This window comes from Cupressus sempervirens, chromosome 4 (genome assembly GCF_028749045.1).
Source record: "Cupressus sempervirens isolate cs-2001-9-10 chromosome 4, ASM2874904v1, whole genome shotgun sequence".
In the NCBI taxonomy this organism is placed as follows: domain Eukaryota; kingdom Viridiplantae; phylum Streptophyta; class Pinopsida; order Cupressales; family Cupressaceae; genus Cupressus; species Cupressus sempervirens.
The window spans coordinates 288,392,800-288,411,681 of NC_143121.1; the positions used below are offsets into that span (position 1 = coordinate 288,392,800).

General features: G+C 35.3%; 1 protein-coding gene across 1 annotated transcript in view; it reads left to right on the forward strand.

Annotated features, from left to right (window-relative positions):
* The window catches only part of LOC149561135 (uncharacterized protein At2g24330-like), a 77,125-nt gene that overhangs the window by 46,591 nt on the left and 11,652 nt on the right, over positions 1–18,882 (forward strand). The window contains exons 3-4 of the mRNA XM_089824982.1: positions 9,256–9,400; positions 12,398–12,507. Of these exons, the coding sequence (XP_089681108.1) occupies positions 9,256–9,400; positions 12,398–12,507 (255 nt within the window). The remainder of the gene's footprint in view (positions 1–9,255; positions 9,401–12,397; positions 12,508–18,882) is intronic.

Here is an 18,882-nt window from a genome sequence, read left to right on the forward strand (position 1 = left end):
GTGTACTCTTATGATTATTCTTAATTCTTTATTCTGTTTTTTTTTCTTCTTAATTCTGAAAGTCACACAGTCCTGGAGAGTTCGTCTACTGCATTAGGTTAGAGTATATTTTATGGTGATACACACCTGATCATGTTCATAGCTTGTGGATACAGTTTAAGTTTGAATAGGGGACATTACTCTGGAATGTAAAATAGCTAACTATGAATTGTCATGAATCAGATCAGTTTTTCACAAGCTACAGTTTAATATATCATAGGGTGCATTGCTTTGTAAGTGAGTTTTAGCCTTTTCTAGTGCTTAAAATATTAAGCAAAGACCTAATCCTGCACTATTTGTAAAAGATATAAAGGTTGGCATTTTGTACCTAGGATCACATTTCTGTATTTTAGTTTGTTGAAAAGACTTGACTTATCCTTTCATAGACATTTCTCTTTGCATTAAAGTATCTTGTTTATAACTAGCTGTCATTTAATTTCAGGTCAAGCTACATTGGTCCATATTTTATGGGTACTGGCTAATTTCCAGACAAAATGCACTAAAGACAAAACAAAGTCAAAACTTTTTTTTCCCAGATTCACGAAAATGTAGTTATATTTTTCCAAATCTTTTGTTGTTTATGACTACAAACTATGCAGATCATCAAGATCAAATGCTGAAATTTTCAGAAAAATCCATGATGTTTTCGATTTTTTGGAATTTGGTCAACTGTACAGTTTGTAGGGATAATAGCCGCGTCCTATTTTATGTGTAGTAGTTTCTAAGAATCCGGTCTCATGATCATGGAAGGTCAATTTAGCACTCAATGCATAGAGGCGATGCTCATAGGGTGAAGCACTAGAACTTAGGAAGTTCAATGTATGTGGTTTTGACTTTGATCTTTTGAAAGTTGGGATTTTATGTGGTTTTGACTTGGATCTTTGAAAGTTAGAATTTCAATATCACTACTAAAACATTTAATAGTAGATAATATATTACAAAAATTAGATATCTTGAAACTCACAATCTGAGAAGTTTTGAGGCAGATGAAGGGAGAAGAGTAATTGTGGTTTGCAAAAACTTCTCATGAATCTACGAGAAGATTACAAAATATTAAAATATCGAGATAAAAAAGGTTGGAGAAGGGCTGGATGCTCTTTGAGAATAAGTAAGAAACCATCTAAGAACACACGGACATGAGGAAGAGACAAACTGAAAAATAGAGGGAATAAGAGCTATTCCCTAGCATGTGATGACAATTTTTTTGGGGGGTTACCAAAGAAACCATCATATTTCCTCGTGTGGAATGTTGACAGTTGCATGATTGAAGCTCTTATTTATCTCTAAAACAAGGAACACCATGCTGGGAGGAGTCATCTGGAATTCATTCAATTGACATGTGGAAATCCGAAAAAGTAGATGTAGTGTACACAAATCATAAGTTCTACACACAAGATAGAAGACAAATAGAAAGGACATTTATGACCCAAATACAAGGTAATCTCTACCAAACACTCTTGATTGGTCTTCATTGTGTGGTATTGAAGAATAGTTTGTAGCATGAACTAGTGTCAACCAATGGTGGTGGACTGGGTATAGATATGATTCTTCAACTTGTTTTATTCCTGGACTGAAAATAACATTCAGCTACAATGGAAAAGAAACAGGACAACAAGAACCCTAGGGTCTGAAGGTAACTGAATACATTTGTAAGAACTATTGAGGAAACAAGGAACTAGGTCAAAGTTGAAACTGGTAAGTCACTAGTCAATGGCAATTTTTGTTGCAGGAGGACCATCGACATCATCACCCACAACCATGCAACCAACAATGCATGGTCTGATAAAGCCGATAGGGGATTTGTCCAAGGCTAATGGAAGAAGGCTTGACAATCATTGGAAAAAGCAGGGTACTGTTAGCCATGCGTTATTGTGTCATTGATGTCAAATGTAAAGTAGAGACAAACTATTTTTGATTGGCTTGATACATACTTATGATCACATTGTGGTTATCTTTCCCGTGGTTCAGTTAATCTGTATGGTTCTTGAATTCATTTATGAAACATCTTCAATCTGTTAATTCTGGAAGGAATTATGAATAAGATATCAATTTTAGTTTATGCAGTGATCATTTGGTATTGCTAACAGTTATCTGAAGTCTTCAGAATAAAATATGGCAACATACTTATTGGGGTTCGGCAGAAGATACTCAAAGAAAGGAAATTTATTTTCAATCTGCACGGGTTATTTTATCTTCCTGCAGATAATATGGTTGAATGTGAGAAGAGACACGATAACTTTCATATGGAGAAAATCTGCAGACTGCATATGTATTTCTGGAAGCAATAACCAGTAACGTATCATGATAACAAGTAAATTTCATTCCGATATGATTGTATCGGCTATGACCTGGTTAAGTGTGAACTCTAAAAAGAGGAAGACAATATTTAATACTGTGTGAAGGGCCGTTGATCTGGACATGACATCAGGCTTGCCCGTTGATGGCAGAGGACAGATGATGCACCGTTTTGGTGAAACACGACAATCGTATTCACTTGTGCACAGGAGTCTTCATTCACTGCAATGAACTTTGACAGGAATAAAGACAATCATAAGCTGTCTTAAGACTTGATATAGAAGGGAGAATGTGATCCTTCATAGAATGTATAATATTCTTCATAGCTTTATTGTTGTGTCTTTTCCAGGTTGTTATGTCTGGATCATTTTCTGGTATAGGTTTATTTCCCTCTATATATTCTTCTAATTCCAATTCCATCTCTCGTAGAATAATCATTACTCAAATTTTCCACGATGCAAAGTTTGAGGCTCCTTCAAGTCTATCCTCTAACCTTACGTGATTCACCATTTTGAATTGAAGGTATTTAGAATCTGATCTTAAAAATTTATAAGGTTGAATTTCTCTATCAGGATCATTCTGATACCATTCAAAAGTTTAAAGGATCTCTGATAGAGATATATCTTCTTTTATTCTTCTTTGTAGTAATGACAAGGTACTGAAATAGAATTGTCAGTATTTCTTTTATATATATATATATATATATATATATATAAAATTGAATCTGATTCAGACTTCTGTTATATAACAATAATAATCTTATATGACTATTTATGATGCCAAGTGTATTCTACAATATCTTCTACTGTCAAACTGAACCATATACTGTTTGACTGAATTATATATATTCGGACTGAGTCTTGTATTTGATCGCTGCTGGGGATAGTACATTACGTTTTTGATTGATGACATTCACCCAGCCGGCGATCTGCATTTATATATACATGGCCAATGGCCACATAGAGTCATGGCCCTACAGGGCCATGAACTTATTTAGCTCATAGTTTAAAATATTGCCGTTTTATCACCGATAAGTCAACTTCTCGTGAGAAGTTTCAGGTGGCGAGAAAACTTGAGTTTTTATCGTCAAATTAGGGTGCCGAGATTTGGAACTCATCGCCATGAGAAGTTGGCGATATATTGCCAATATCTCGCAATAACTTGGAATTTTCTCGCGGGCGGTGTCCAGTAAATACCTACGGTTAAAAATACGACATTTCATTGTTTCGTTTGCTGCGTTCGGCATCTTGGGTGGAGGAGAAGGGTTTTGGAGCAGCACCTAAGTATTTGGCATTGATTTGTAGCGATCTCCAGTGGAAGCGGATTCAAAGCTCTTTCCAAGCAAATCCGGATCCACAAGTAACTTTCTCAATTTTTTGTTCTTTTGGGTTAAACTTATTTTTGTCTTCCCATACTTGCATATCTTGCATCCAACTTAATTAAGACTCTAGGAATACCATTTGTAATGTTCTTTAATATGTTTTAGAGTGTAATGACAAGGACCTAACACCATCTTTTTGAAATTTTTCCAAAAACGATCAAGTTTTTCTCAGTAGTTTCAAAACCTAAAGGCTAATATATTTTTTGTTTTATTCTCCGATTTTCTAGCAAATATGGCTTCCTCTACATTTGGGTCAGCTGCAACATCTCCCAATGGTCTCCTAGCATTTCCATTTGGATTCATAGGCACGCGCCCTAAAGGGGCTAGAGACTTTGCATGGAAATATGCCTTTGAAGGAATAGAGTATAATAGTGTCATATGCATGAAATGTGAAAAACAAATCCGTGGAGGCATATCTCGTTTGAAATACCACCTTGCTTGTATAGAAAAGCGTGACACAAGGATTTGTGATGTGACTACGGAGGAAATAAAAAGGGAGATGATTGCTTTGCTTAGTGCTCAAGAAGAGAAGTTGAAAAGGGAAAGGGCAAAATTGGCCATAAGGGCAGCCATTTACGAATCGCAAGGTATGTTTCCTTTTAAGAATCATTTATTATTTTCTAATCACGACTAATGATTGCGCTAAAATAATTATCAATTTATCATGATTCATAATGAGTTTATGTGGGTTATGTCATGTGACTAGGTATCCCAGTCACCCTTGATGAAGAAGAAGCAGTTGAGGGGATAGTGGGCTCTTTTTGTGGCCCATGGATCTGTGTACGGAGCACACCTACCCGTGGCAGGTCCTCGGGCTCAACTTCCACATCTGCTGGTTCTAGTAGACCGCAAAACTCTTCTATTGATGGTTATTTTGTGCATAGAAACACACTTGGAGCACAACCATCATTGGAGGGTACTGGATGGAACCGTGATGTGCATGAGCAACTTGACATTCAATGTGCTGATTTTTGGTTTTTTAACAAGCTCTCCTTCAATGTTGAAACAAGTCCATATTTTTTGAATTTTGTGACTGGTTGTATGGTAGCAGGAAAGGGCTACAAGCCACCTACTCTTGCAGCCTTGAGTGGGAGGTACTTCACTTGTTCCGGCAGCTACCTAGATTTATTGTCAAGGATAATGAGAAAACCTTAAAGAAAAGCTCTACAATATAAAAACAGAGCTTGCATATTTGCCTCAATCAAAACATGGGCTACTTTGCAAGTTGGGAGCAATAGAAAATTATTTATCCACAATAGAACAACTGGACTCAAAGAATAAACTTGTGAATATCATTCTTGCTGTGATTCCTTAGGCTAAGCCAGCATTGTTGAGACATCCTGATGAGGAGTTAAGATTTGCAGTCATGCAATGTATTGTTTAGGTTATGAGAATAACTGCACCGTATGATCCATACAACAAGGAAGTGATCAAAGAGGTATTCCAGTTGATTGTAGAAAGCTTTCAAAAATTGTGTAATATCTATAATCCGTCCTTTGGTAAGGCAATCAATATTTTAGAAATAGTGGCAAAACTTCGTGCTTCTGTGATTTGGTTGGACCTCGGTTGTGAAGACTTTATTCATGAGATGTTCCAACAATTCATGGCTGCTATTAAAGGGGATCTTAAGGGAGATTTTATGCAGTCCATTATGTCCTTAATAATCAAAGAGAGTGATGATGATTTACAAAATTTGTTTTCCACCTTATTGGCTGAACTGAAACAAATACATGTCACTTCTTTTGATGCTTACAGGTTGGTTGGCAGTATCCTCAAACAATGTGAACAGAAATTGAAACCATTTTCAGCAGCATGCAAGATTGTAGATGAAAGGAAAGACAAAACTAAATCATATAGGCAGCTTAACAAGGATGAAGCTGATGGTATTATTCAGTACCACAAGGCTGAAAGAAACACAACTATGGACTAGCTACCTGGGAATTCAAAAGAATTTTTATGCATTACGACATCATGTCTGTTGGTTGATGATTATAGGATTGATGAATCATCTATTGGATCAGCTAAATGGGTAGCAACACCTGAGGATAATTGTTCTTATGATGAGAATACTTTCAATCAATATAATTCTGATTGGTTAGATCATAGTAACTTGCTTTTTTGAGATGGATGCTACGTGGATAATGGAGAATCCCTTATTTGAGTTTGAGAGTGGAATAACTGTTGATGTTGATCAGCAGTTATCGATTGATACTAATTGCAATTAGGTGATGACTGATTCATTACATTTGACAGAGAGACATGAAGGTGTTTTCACTTACATGGCCAAGTAGCATATAAGGAGTGAAGACAACACTGATGGGTATTCATTGATTGACTTTTTTGATCATTTATTTAATATCTACAATTACACTATTGTCACAAATGTCGAGCGTACTGTGGGTACGTGGTTGATTACACTTCCCTTCGTGAAGGAGGAAGCCCAATCTAGCTTGATTCTTCAATTCAGTTATAGATTCAACATACATGTGAGACGTGCAATGTTGTCGCAGTTTGATATCTTGGAGAATTTACTATATCCTCGTATGGAACCACAAGATATTCTAGGCAGTTGGGGAGGGGAATGTCTTTTTTGTTTATGGGACCCAGGGAGACCAACCACATGGTCAGTAATGTTTCAGGGAGTTGGTTGGCGTGATGTTGAGTTCCCATTTTTATTTAACTCTAGTAGTGCTTGTGATCTCAATTGGAGTGAAGTTCTTAGTTGGACTCAGCGTTCACTCGCATATGTTAGCAACACATGGCTGGTTGAGACGTTAGATTATGCACATGTAGTAATACAGGATCTTGGTATTAGCATGACTGGTGCATTATGGGTTTGGGATCCAGGCGTTGATAGCATATATCTATGGCCTATTGAGGATTTGGTTACAACTCTACTTAGTTTGAGATTGGATGCAGTGATGATCAGAGTCGTATCGTCTACAGGTACAGAGTTTTTTCGGAGAGTTATATGGGATCCAGGGATCCAATTGAGAGATAGATTGCAGAGTGATATCTTGTTTTGCAGTATGGCTGGAATTCTTTCCAGTTTGGGCTACAGGGCTACTTGCAAATTTGTATGGGATTCTGGCACTGATTGCTTGAGGACAATCAATTTTAAGGAGGGGAGATTTGTAATGTCCCCTTTTTTGGACATTAGAGATATTGAAGACTTATTTTATATAATGTTAAAAGTGACTATGAGACGAATGCTCAAATTATTAAAAGGTCAATTTAATGTTATAAAGAGGGCAAAAGGTCAAGGAGGAACAAGATGAAATGCCTTAAGGAAGTTGAAGAGCCACAAGGGAATAAGACGAGAGCCAGAGGGGAGCCAAAGAGTCTTGGTTGGTGTATTAAAAGGGGAAAGAGGCTCATTGCTGGTCACGCTTGATTTTATTATTCAGTTGAGTTTTCTCTCTTGTGAGAGCCTCAAAAAGCTTTAGCTTTCAGCTAGTTGGAGGACGTAGCCCCTCGTGCTAGCAAACAGTGGACGCAAACCCATTGTCTCGGGAAACATCATTTCAAGTGTTTCATTCACGTTTACAGGTTGTTATCCTAGCATTCCAATCTGACTGTTAACTTTGTATTTAGGATTGGGTTTTATGTATTGGTTATTGTATTGTTGTATAATACAATAACGTATTTGCGGAGTTGTATGGAAGTTTCTAGTTTTAACATTATAAGTCTGTAATGCATTTCTATATGCTTGGAATTCTGAATATTATTTTGAAAGGAATTGGTTATTAATTTGTGAAGAATCCTCTGGTTTAAACATCATATTGTATTCTAATTGCCTAATTCTGAGTTTGAATCAGTGTAACGAGACTTGGCGAGTCTGACCAGGACTTTGCGAGTTCGAGCTAGAGTCGCCCTTTCCAAGGCAATTTCCCTTTGGACTTGGACTCGGCCGAGTCTTGGCGGAGTCCACGTGGACTCACCGAGTCCAGGGACTCTATGGAGTCCCGAGCCCAAGACTCTCCAAAAAAAATATATATTTTTTTTAATTTTTCAATTTTTTTTTTTAAAAATTTAAAAAGATAGAGATTTATGGAAGGTATTTTTTTTCAGTTTATATTAATTTTGAAAATGATATTGTGGTATGTCACGAATATATCAAGGATTGAATCTTAAATCTTAAATCTTCAACTTTATATTATGTTATTCAGTTTTTTTCCTTCAGAAATTCGTTGTTATACTTATGTGATCTATGCAAAATTGTGTATGAGTGTTAAGTAGCTTCTATTTATCCCAATTATTGTGTATTTGATGTTAATTGACTAAATGATGCATGAAAAAATCATTAAATCCTTAAAAATCTTTGAATTTCATGGATTTTTCGATTTTCTGAGTCCTTGCCGAGTCCTGGCCGAGTCCGGTCACCAAGTCTGAGTCCAAGTCGGATTTTGACTTTCCAGTTAGAGGCGAGTCCGAGTCTTGTAACTATGGTTTGAATATTATTATTAAGAAGAAGTGGTTAAACATCTGTCGGCTATTGTACTAGATTCGTTTGTGCTGGAAACTATCTGCAATGTTTTATTTTTGAGTGTATTGCTGAAAGGAAAAATCAGCAAATATCCTGTTCGGGATATTACAGCAAAAGTTATAACCGTGTATTTATACCATCTTGGTTGGTTTTGAATGTTGCTTTCCTTGCAGCTTTAGGATTGACTATTACTTGGTATTTTTTTGACTTTAGGTCGGCATTGGTGAAGTATTGTGCACTACGGAGCTAGTTCAAGAAGTTGTTAACATGTGGTAGATGGTACCTGTTCTTGGTTGTGATCTTATTGAATGTTGTGATATTTAATGTAGAGGTTCCATGTGCCATCTTTTTGTGGCACAAATACTATTGGGATTCTACATGGACAAGAGTTGGACTTAATCTTGGCTTGATTGATGAGATTTTGAATTTGAATTTGATCTTTTTTACAAAGGTTTCTCTAGAAGAGGGGTTTCAAGAAGCAAATTAATTTTGTAGTGTACTTGTTAGATATCAGGATATTTATGTTATTAATAATTACAAATAAATATACAAGAAATAAAATGAGAGTTACAAGATACATGGATTCAACATATTCATTTGAACTATTTGCATGCATGTATTACATACTTGCAAGTTGAAACACAAATTATGCACGGTATGACTATTTGTATGGATTCGGGACTTAGATCACAATGTATGTATATTCTATCGACGTGTCCAGATTGTATCTCTGATAGAATGTCAGGTCAACCTGTATAAAGTGCGATCTAAAAAATTATTTGTTGTGCACAAGATCACATGATTTATTTACAGAAAACAGTTAGTTCCTAAATACAACAATATGTTTAACTAATGGCTTAGATTAAGTGATATTATGACAGTTTTCCAGCTATTTTAATTTTCTCAAAAAAACTTTGCATGCTGCTACTCACAGGTTATATCATGTCAGATTCAGGTGTTGGTATTTTAGAGCATTTTAACCTAACTTTTTGATAATCAAATGATTCTAGTGCAATTTCAATCACTGATGTAATTTTTTTATTTCATTGTGCAGATAGGGGCTCTTGGGATTGCAATAATGTCAACAAGATCTCCAGATTTGACCTGGCAAAACCGAGCTTCTCGTGTACTGCCAGTCTTTGCCTTGCCAGGAATATCTGCCATTATATATACTACACTCGCTAGCTATTTCCGCATGCGTAAGTATATGACATGTTTAGGTCATGGTTACTCCATCTGAAAGAATCTTGAGACTTATATGTGTGCCTTGTTTGTACTTATTTTTATTGTTATGGTAATATTTAATTAAGTTATTAAGCATAAAGTGCATTTGTTTTTCATATTAGTTGTTGATGTTTGTTTCTTGTAGAATTGTACGAACGTGATTTCACACTTTTTCTTTGGTATGGATGTTAAGGAACTAGTTTGAAGGAGATTCTTGTATAATTGTTTTGCATTAGGTAGGTTATATGTTTATTCATTCTCAAATATGTTTATTCTTTATCTATCATTCCATACTTTGAATCTAGGTTGCTTGGCAAAATTCTGTTGACTACCAAGCTTGGTCGCAAGGCTGAAGCTTAGGCACAAAATCAGAGCAGTATATGTTCAATGGAAAAAATTCTCTTTGAGGATTGCACGAGGGATGTCTCGTACAGTAACTTGGCCTTTGGCTTGGATGCTATTCCATTGTCAGTATCTATTGTTGGGCATTAATATAATGTATAGATTTATGGAATTCAGAATTGGTAATATACCAGTTGGATAATAATATAATAATTCATAGGTTTACTGAATTATATAATTGGTACTAGTTAGATAATTATATATCTTGCTTAATGTTCTTCATCTAAATACAATAGCCAACTATAAAGATATTTGCCAGTTTCATTTTTCTTGGTGTTTCTCATATGTTTGGCTGCTTATCCATAAGATGGAAATATATTCGTAAGCTTTGACAAAATAACTTGTATCTGAGCCTTTAAGAATGGATTATTGTTGGGTCTTTCATTATTCATGCCAGATAACACTTTGTCCTACCTGCCAGCATTTAATGCCATATGTTTGAAAATTGAAACATTTGGGTAGGCTGAAGTTTTGCTAAAAAGGAATGAAAGAATATTAAATAGTTCTCTACTATTGTCTTATATTAAAGGTCCCATAGAATGAAGAAGCTAGTGATATCTCTTGAGCAGAACCTGCTAACAATCTCCAGGAAAGTTATGCCATAATGCTTTTCATGACATATATGGTAGTACTAAAATCCTTAGTGACATTATTGATGAACATGGAATCTCGAACTTGGTCACAGAAAACATCAATTTCCAATGCGGACAGGTATAGATTGCCTATCTGATCGATTTCTTCCTGAAGAAGAACTGAAGGGTTGACACCATTGAAAAACTCATATATGGTGACACAGAAAACAAATATGAGGAGGTTAGGAATGAAAGAAAGTTGGCACAACATCCTTGTAAAAGACATATTTCTCAAGTATACAGCTCGGACCAAGGTATAGAGAAGGTATTGAGAGGGTGTTCCTACTTAGATCCCCAGGGTAGGCAGGCTACTCCAAATTACTTGGAGGGTCTTTGCTCAATGAGTTGAATCTCTTTTCTTATGCTAGAAATTGAGAAACAAAATATTTATGGGCTTTCTTGCATATCAACATGAAAATAATGCTTCTACCGTTCTGATGTTATTTTGGGTTATATGGTAATTTGAAAGTTTGCAGCAGCACTAATTGCTACCTTACAAAATCTTCAGACCTCTAGTTAACTTATTTATTAGATTTTTTGTAAAGATGGTTTTATGATATAGTTTTTTAAGCTATGCTTGTCAGATTTAAAAGAGTGTGACATAAATTCATTTTACACTTCTTGGAGCCCTGATTGTTAGCCACTGCAAATGAATTTGTTAACCCGAGATTTCCTCATGGTGAAAGGTGTGTATACAACTCCATAATGATGGTCATGTGTTTGAATTTAGAGTAAGGTAGTGATGTACACCTTAAAATATTATAAGTTAATTGGAAATAAAAATTCCTTGAGTGTTTCATTAGTAGGTTCTAATACATTATATTTTGGTTATTGTTTGGTGTTCTAACTAGAAAACTATCTTTACCTTTATTCTTATTTGTCAGTTTGATATCAAACCAGATGTGCAGACGATGTCTAGGTTATATTCCTGTAAAATATCATCTACTTCTTTAAAAAGTGTGATACATTTAGCAACTCTAGGTCATATGTTGCAAATTCTAGGTTCTATTTTGTTCCAATGGTTCTTTCTAAGTTGGGGAGTTATGTTTGTTATCATAGAATCAATGGACACTTTCAGTTGAGCCTGGCAGTTAGATATGCAATATCAGTTTGTGTTGCAAAGTTTATTGAGCAAATTATATATCAAATTTATCAGTACACGTCATGACCTGATTATAGGTCGCATGTGGTTAGGATTGATTGACAGTTTTGCATCTTTCTCAACTATAAGTTCTGAGCTCTGGGCTAAATCTCATTATAAATATTTACATGGTCGTTTGACTTAAAAAATTAAAAAACACATGCCATTTAATATCAAATATGTTTTATGGAAATAAATTTTTGTTCGTTCATTGTAACTATAGCCTTCTAGATAAGCTTCTTGCCCTAGATTCTTGCTTTTTATTTTTCACTTATCCTATTTGCTGAAGTGACATTTTGAGGATTAATAGTTTATGTACCAGGTCATCTTATAATGCATTTGCATTATGGATAGGCCAAAAGAAACTTCCAAACCATGTATTAAAGATCCGCATGATTTAATAGTTTTAACTTTATTTGTCTGTTAGAGTGTTGAGCTGGATAAACTAGTAGGAAGGAGTTTCCACCAGGCAAATGGCCTGCACTTTAATTCTCAGTGGGCTTAGTGCCTGGTTTGCTTAGTTATGCGGTTGGTCATACTCTTTGCTCTAGTTTGTAAAGCATCAAATGTTGGTTGGCCAACTGAATAAAAAGAGTATTCTTCTGCTTTCTGTCATTGAGTTCAAACTTATCGTGTTAATGGACAAAAAAGCAGGAATTGTCTGAGCAGATTCAACAACTTATATGTGCCTACAATTGAAACACCATCTATAATGTAAATGTAACTTCTTGCTGTGTGTTCAAAGTTATGCACTGGTTTTAATTGATTTAAATATAAGCTTTGCCCGATTTGTGTAGGTGAAAACAAAGACCAAAAGACACTTGAAAAATTGCGTGCCGAAAGGCAAGCTAAAATCAATGAACTTAAGGAGCGGACAAACTATTACATGACTCAGCAGCTTATACAGGTCAGAAGCTGTTTTTATTTGTCTATTTTTGTAAGTTCTACAAATTATAGTGCTATAGTACTCTTATATAATTTGCTCTTTGCTCTTCAGTATTGCCGTGTTCTCCTTAAAATTAAAAATCACAAGTAAGCTGATTTTGTTATGTAGATCCATTTTATTTTCTGAATCTTATACATGAACAACTTCTTGCTCTTGGGAATAAAAAATTAGGCTTCTTGAAATTAGACCAGTACTTTGCATCTTGAAATTAGTGACAGTAGGACTATATGCAATAATGGTCTGAAATTTTATAGTAAAACTATGTGTAATGCCCCAACCTGACACGCCTATGATTTACGAACACAACTTTTTTTTTGAAACCACGAGCACTAAGGTGTGGCAGCAACATATCAGACCTGCACAACAACTGTGGCACGTGTCATGTCAGTATGACACAAGGGCACTAATTGAGTGAATGACTTCACCATTACTACAAGCAAGGTGGAAATTATAGTAGATGTACGATCATAGGACAAGTACACCATGATGAACCTAAGTCACAAGGTTTGAGTTCGAGTTCGAGTTCGGGAACTATGAAATTCGGATGAAGTTCGACAAGGATAAAAATTCGAAAAAAAATTCGATACTAAATTCGCCTTTTATATATATATATATATATATATATATATATATAATAGTATATCCAATAATTTATTTTTGTTCTTTATTCTGATTTCTAAAAATTAAAATAGTAGTAGTTTTTATTTTATAAAACATTAAACTTTGTAAACAAACTAAAATGAAAAATAATCAAATAATCAAATTTTAAATTTATTGACACATTAATGTAATAATAAATAAATTATATACTAGATATTAATATTGTATTTAGAGTTAATAAAGATAAATTTTATAATAATAAATAAACTTAAATCTTCTAATGTTAATAAGTAAATAAAAATAATAATAACATAAAATCAAATGTATCTTAAACATCCAAAAAAACCTAATATATTATTCTTCCCGTGAATAGCTCGAATGTTTTTTGCTGGATCGTTGTCTGCAACCAAAGTGAAGAAATAGCACATTACTGTGATGAAAGAGCACATTATTTACTGCCATCAGAAGTTATTGTGGTCTGCGTGCAAAGAGACGACAACAGTGGCGATGGCTGCCCAAGCAGAGAAGACAATATTGGTGACGGCAGCCCAGGTCAAGAAGAGATAATAGATGCGACAACAGCTCACGCAGAGAACAGATAACAACAGTGGCGACGAAGCTCAGGCAGTGAAACCAATGGATATGTATTTCGGTGAACCAGAAGTTTTTTCCTGGCTGTACGAACTTAATCCGAATTTATACGATTTTTTCTAATTTTTTCAAGGTTCACTGAATTTCGAATCTGAAGCCGAAAATTCGGCAAACCTTGTGACTTAGTGATGAACTCATGAGGTAAAAAGGACATTGAAACTATGATCGAGTACTGACCCATATTCATGTTCTCTTGCAACACTACACAAGGACAGGATGAGGGAATCATTAACCCCATATCCACACTAAGACACCTTAGGAACTCTTACAACACCCACAAAAACCAATACTACTAGAAGATACAACTATTGGTTTTTTGAAACAAGGAATGAGACAAGGCCACATTCACTTCTAATCACTCTTGATTCTCAATAACCACCTTAAATAACATCTAAAAATGGGGACAAGCCTTCTCAAGGTGTTGCCTTACTAGAAGGCATGAACTCTCCACAAACTGTAACAACAATCTAATCATCTCAATTCTCAACAACCACCTTAAACAACACCTAAACATAAGGATAAGCCTTCTCAAGATGTTGCCTTACTAGAAGGTATAAACTGTCCACAAACTGGAACAGCAATGGATCGCTTTGAAGTAACAACACTTCCGAAGACACTTCCAAAATTGAATATCAAGGAACTGTTATGGCAGCTTGTGAGGCAATTTGGTTTAGAAAATGCCTCAAGGAGGACCTACTCCCTTGATTTGTGATAATTAGGGAGTGTTGAAGTTAGCCAAGAATCCAATCTTCCATTAAGGGAGGGTATTCAAAAATATTTAATCTCCTAAGTTCTTGCTATTTTTAGATCGTTATTCTAGAATCTTAGTTAATGGTCATTTAGGCTTTATCTTTAGTTGTCTTAATCTATTCTATTTTTAGACGTCTTTATTAGACAACTTTTGTTTTTAGTCAACACTTCTCATTTTTGATGTGTAGCTAGATTGGATTCCTTCTAGGGGTGACCTAGTACATCTTATGGCTAATTGGCTTGTCAGCCTTAGCCATGTTGCCAATGACTTTTCTCATATCAATCCTTTGTGAGTTTGGCCCTATTTAGGCGATTCATGTAACTTGTAATTTACAGGTCTGATCCTATTCGTGGCACCAAAACTACATGGCCGATTGGAAGATAGCTAAACTTGTTCCTTCATTTCTTAAAAAAATTAAAAATGGAAAAACTTGGAAAAATTCTTCCAAAACTTGAAAAATTCTTGAATATCTCAAAAAAATCACTACAAAAGCTCATGAAATGGATCAAATGCTTACCTTAGATGCTTAGACGTCCTTTGTAGAAGCTATTAGACACCCTACGAATAGTCCTCTTCAAGAATAATGACCTTGCTTTCAAAATGCCAAAATGGAGATCAAATGAGAAGAGAGCCCAACTGTAAACAAAATGAGAGGAATGAGCAATGAATGGCCATATTAGGGTTGTTTTAGGGTTTTGGGGCAAAAAGGAGACAAAATAGAATAAAAAAATCCCCAAAAACACATGTTATATTGTGTGTCACTTAAGTGACCTTGCACCTGAAATGCTTGGATGCTTCGTGGATTCACGTGGATGTGCGACGAATGCTTCCCCAAACATCCCACGAGAATCTGTAGGTAGAAGCGACGCTTCTTGCCTACCTCCAACGCTCTTCCAAACACCTCCGCGCATCCGCACCAACATCTTGGCTAAAAACCCGCACACCAATATCTTATATATATATATAACAATAATTAAATTTTTATTATAGTAATTATCTAATTAACGAATAGACATGTGAATGGGACATGTCTCTTCATGGCTTATTCTCAATTTAAATAAGAGGTCACTGCCATTTGGAAAACACATACCACATGTTATCGTAGTGCTTAGTACATTTGCAGCGATCCTCGGAAAACTAACAATTTTTATGTCTTCCTATTGATATTTAAGAGTTTTCTTGATGCATTTTATCCTTGTTTAAGCATGGCCAAGCTTGGTATGATATTATGAAGATGTTTTATTAAGTATAATCAAACCATAGACAAAGCAAATCACTAATACTAGCAAGACTGACATTAAAGATTATGAAGGATTATTGCTGGGCTTTTTATTTTGAGTTTGCTAAGTGTCAATGAATATGGCCATGCCTGATATGGGTAAAAATACTAATATGAGTGCGTGGGTATTTAAGGAGGATTTGGATGACTTCCAAGCATGTTGAGGGCCCTTTTGTTATGAATGAAGTAGCAAGGATTTAAGAGAGCATCCCCTTCAGATTCTGTGCATAAGCCTTATCAACTTGGGCATAAAGAATCTAGGTGGAGTTTGGAATATAAATGGCTGCCAAGGTTACTTTGTTTAGGTCTATTATTCCCAGAGAGGAGATGTTGCTATTAACTTGAGTTGAAGGTCTATTTGTGTGGAATATGTTGAATATTACATGCTTAGCATCTCATAATTCATGTCTGGGCATATTGAACATATGGACTGAGTGCACAAGCGTAAAGGAAAATACCAGCAGATATGATGGTTTGATTGCATTCATGGACTTGATATGTTTGCCATTTCATGGACTTGGTCTTGCATTGGCATGAGTTTGTGTGGCTTGGTATTCATTCAATGTTAAAAATGTTCTAGTGGTACTTGATTGGTGAGTTATCTTCATGTCATTCTGGAGTAGTATGCTGAGGAGGAATTGACTATTCTCTTGGTGTGGTGAAGTAGATGGAACATGTCTGAGTTTAGTGAAGAGATTAGTGTGAAAGTTTATGAGGAGTTAGCATTTTAATCCATTTTTTGGAGTTGGCAGAATGTCTAGTGCACATACTCTGCTGTGCGGGCTTGCCAATATGTGAGTAATGATCTATTTGGCATAAGAATCTCTCCTTGGTGTGAGATTGTTGTTTTTGTAGCAAGGTTAGCAATTGATTCGATGACTCATAGAAGCCTTTTAATTTATTCTGGAAATTCATTCAATGCCTTCTGGTACAGGAATAGCTCGTGTCATCCAGTGAGTTTAAAGATGGCTTGATCCTTCATTCAGTGAGTTCTATATTGTTGGGAATGGTCTTATTCTGTATATGGTTATTGATCTTTCACTACAATGTTGGTTGGCTAAACATCTTGCAAGTCTGTAATATCTTGTGACAGATTTATTATATGTTTAGACATTAAGTTTGCAGTACCCAAAGTCAGAATCTACTTGCTTCTACTAGTATTTCAAATTTATAGAATTAATTACGTAAACAGCAAAATGGTTAAACCTGCAAATTTGAAATATACAAACAGAAATTGTTAAATAAAATTAGGAAACTTCTTAAATGTTTCAGTTTGATACGTAAGCATACCGTTTGACAAAATATCTTTAAGTTTAAAACTTGCACAAGATTCCTTCGTAAATCTTGCAAGACACTAAAATAGATACAAAACTGTAGGTGAAATTGCAAGGATATGCAATTTTTGAACATACAGATATATTAATAAAAGAATGGAAAAAATGTAGGTAAAAAATGTAAGCAAATAATTTTTTTTTGATGTTTATTAAATAAAAATAGAGGAGAAAATTTGGAAGTTATCTCTTTGCAAAATATGCTTCTATGGTCTTCTTGGCAGCCACTGAACATTTGTAATTGTGTCGGAATGATAATGCAATTGCTGTAGAAGCTTCAGAAGATCAATTTTTAATTCCCTTTGTTGATCCAACTAGCAAAAATGAATGCTCAACCTGTTGGAATAATATTTGTTGTTTGCAAAATGAAACGAACAAAAATGAAATTGTTTTGGTCTTCTAATGTGTTTTGGTTGTCACTTTTAAGATTCAATAGGTTGCTTGATTAATGACAAATGAAAACAAATTAACAAAAGCTAAAGAAAAAGAAAAAAGAAGAAAAGAGAGACACATTGCTCTATCTAGGTGCGGTTGGGTTCATCTTGGGTTTACCCTAGAAGAATCTGGTGCATTGGTGAACCAGTCCGGTGCTTGGATCTGGCCTGGTATGAGGCAAACCTGAGAAATTAGTGTGTAGGCAAGGCAAGGGGTAAGATAGGCTTGGTGCACAAGGGAGGGACATACATTCTTGGTATGAGGCAAACCTGACAAATTAGTTTGTAGGCAAGGCAAGGGGTAAAATTAAGCTTGGTGCACAAGGGAGGGGCATACATTTTAATGTGGAAGACATGCTATAAACTTGCAAAACCCCAAAATTTCATAAATTTCATAATGGGATAAATCACCTTTAGCAAGTGGGAGTGCTTGGTAAAAACAATTAAATTGGATTAATTCCACAAACCAAGGAGGGAAGATCAAACATTTTTACAGGGGAGCGTGTTATGTAGAATGTGAATGGAAGGTGAGATTGAATAGGGGGTGCAATATGGAGTTGGAAGTAGGTAATGGGATACAAATTGTGGAAAGTACAGTGCCCACTGATTTCCTATAAAAAATAAAATTGGACTATATATAATATGAATGAATGAAAGATTTGTAATGACGTCCACGAGAAATAAGAAACAAGTGTTTTTTCTTGAAATTTTTTGTTGTTATTGTGAAAGATCCCTGATGGATCTCTTCTGCTGATCTACTGTAGTTTTATATTTTTAAATCTGTTTTCCTGTTTATTTATGTTTTCTTGCAGAACTAGACAGAAGTGCAGAAAGGTTTGTTTGTTTTTGATGGTTTTATAACATAGAAAGGAATAGGGAACAACAAGTATGAAACAAGACTGAAATAAATAAGGTGTTCAGTAAAAATCAGAATTATTGCAAACCGTACTAGGCAGATTTGTCTGAATTATAGAGCCAAGTAATAATTCCAATGCATTTCCCAAAGCTCACATACAAATTTGATGTCAAACTGGAAGGTGAAGATTGTTCTTGAATCCAACATACATTTGGAGGTGAATACAAGCAATACTCTATACACCACGTGGTGTATATGCTGCAAATGGTGTCCCACAAGCTGCAATGAACCACGTCCCAACTGGAAAGATGGTATGCCACGCTGAAACCCCAATGAGAATTGATGCCTCTATCCTTAATCACCACGCACAATGCCAAACATATTCGGTGCCAAAGATTGCTGAGGACTACGTCCCAGCCAATCACTAACCTGGG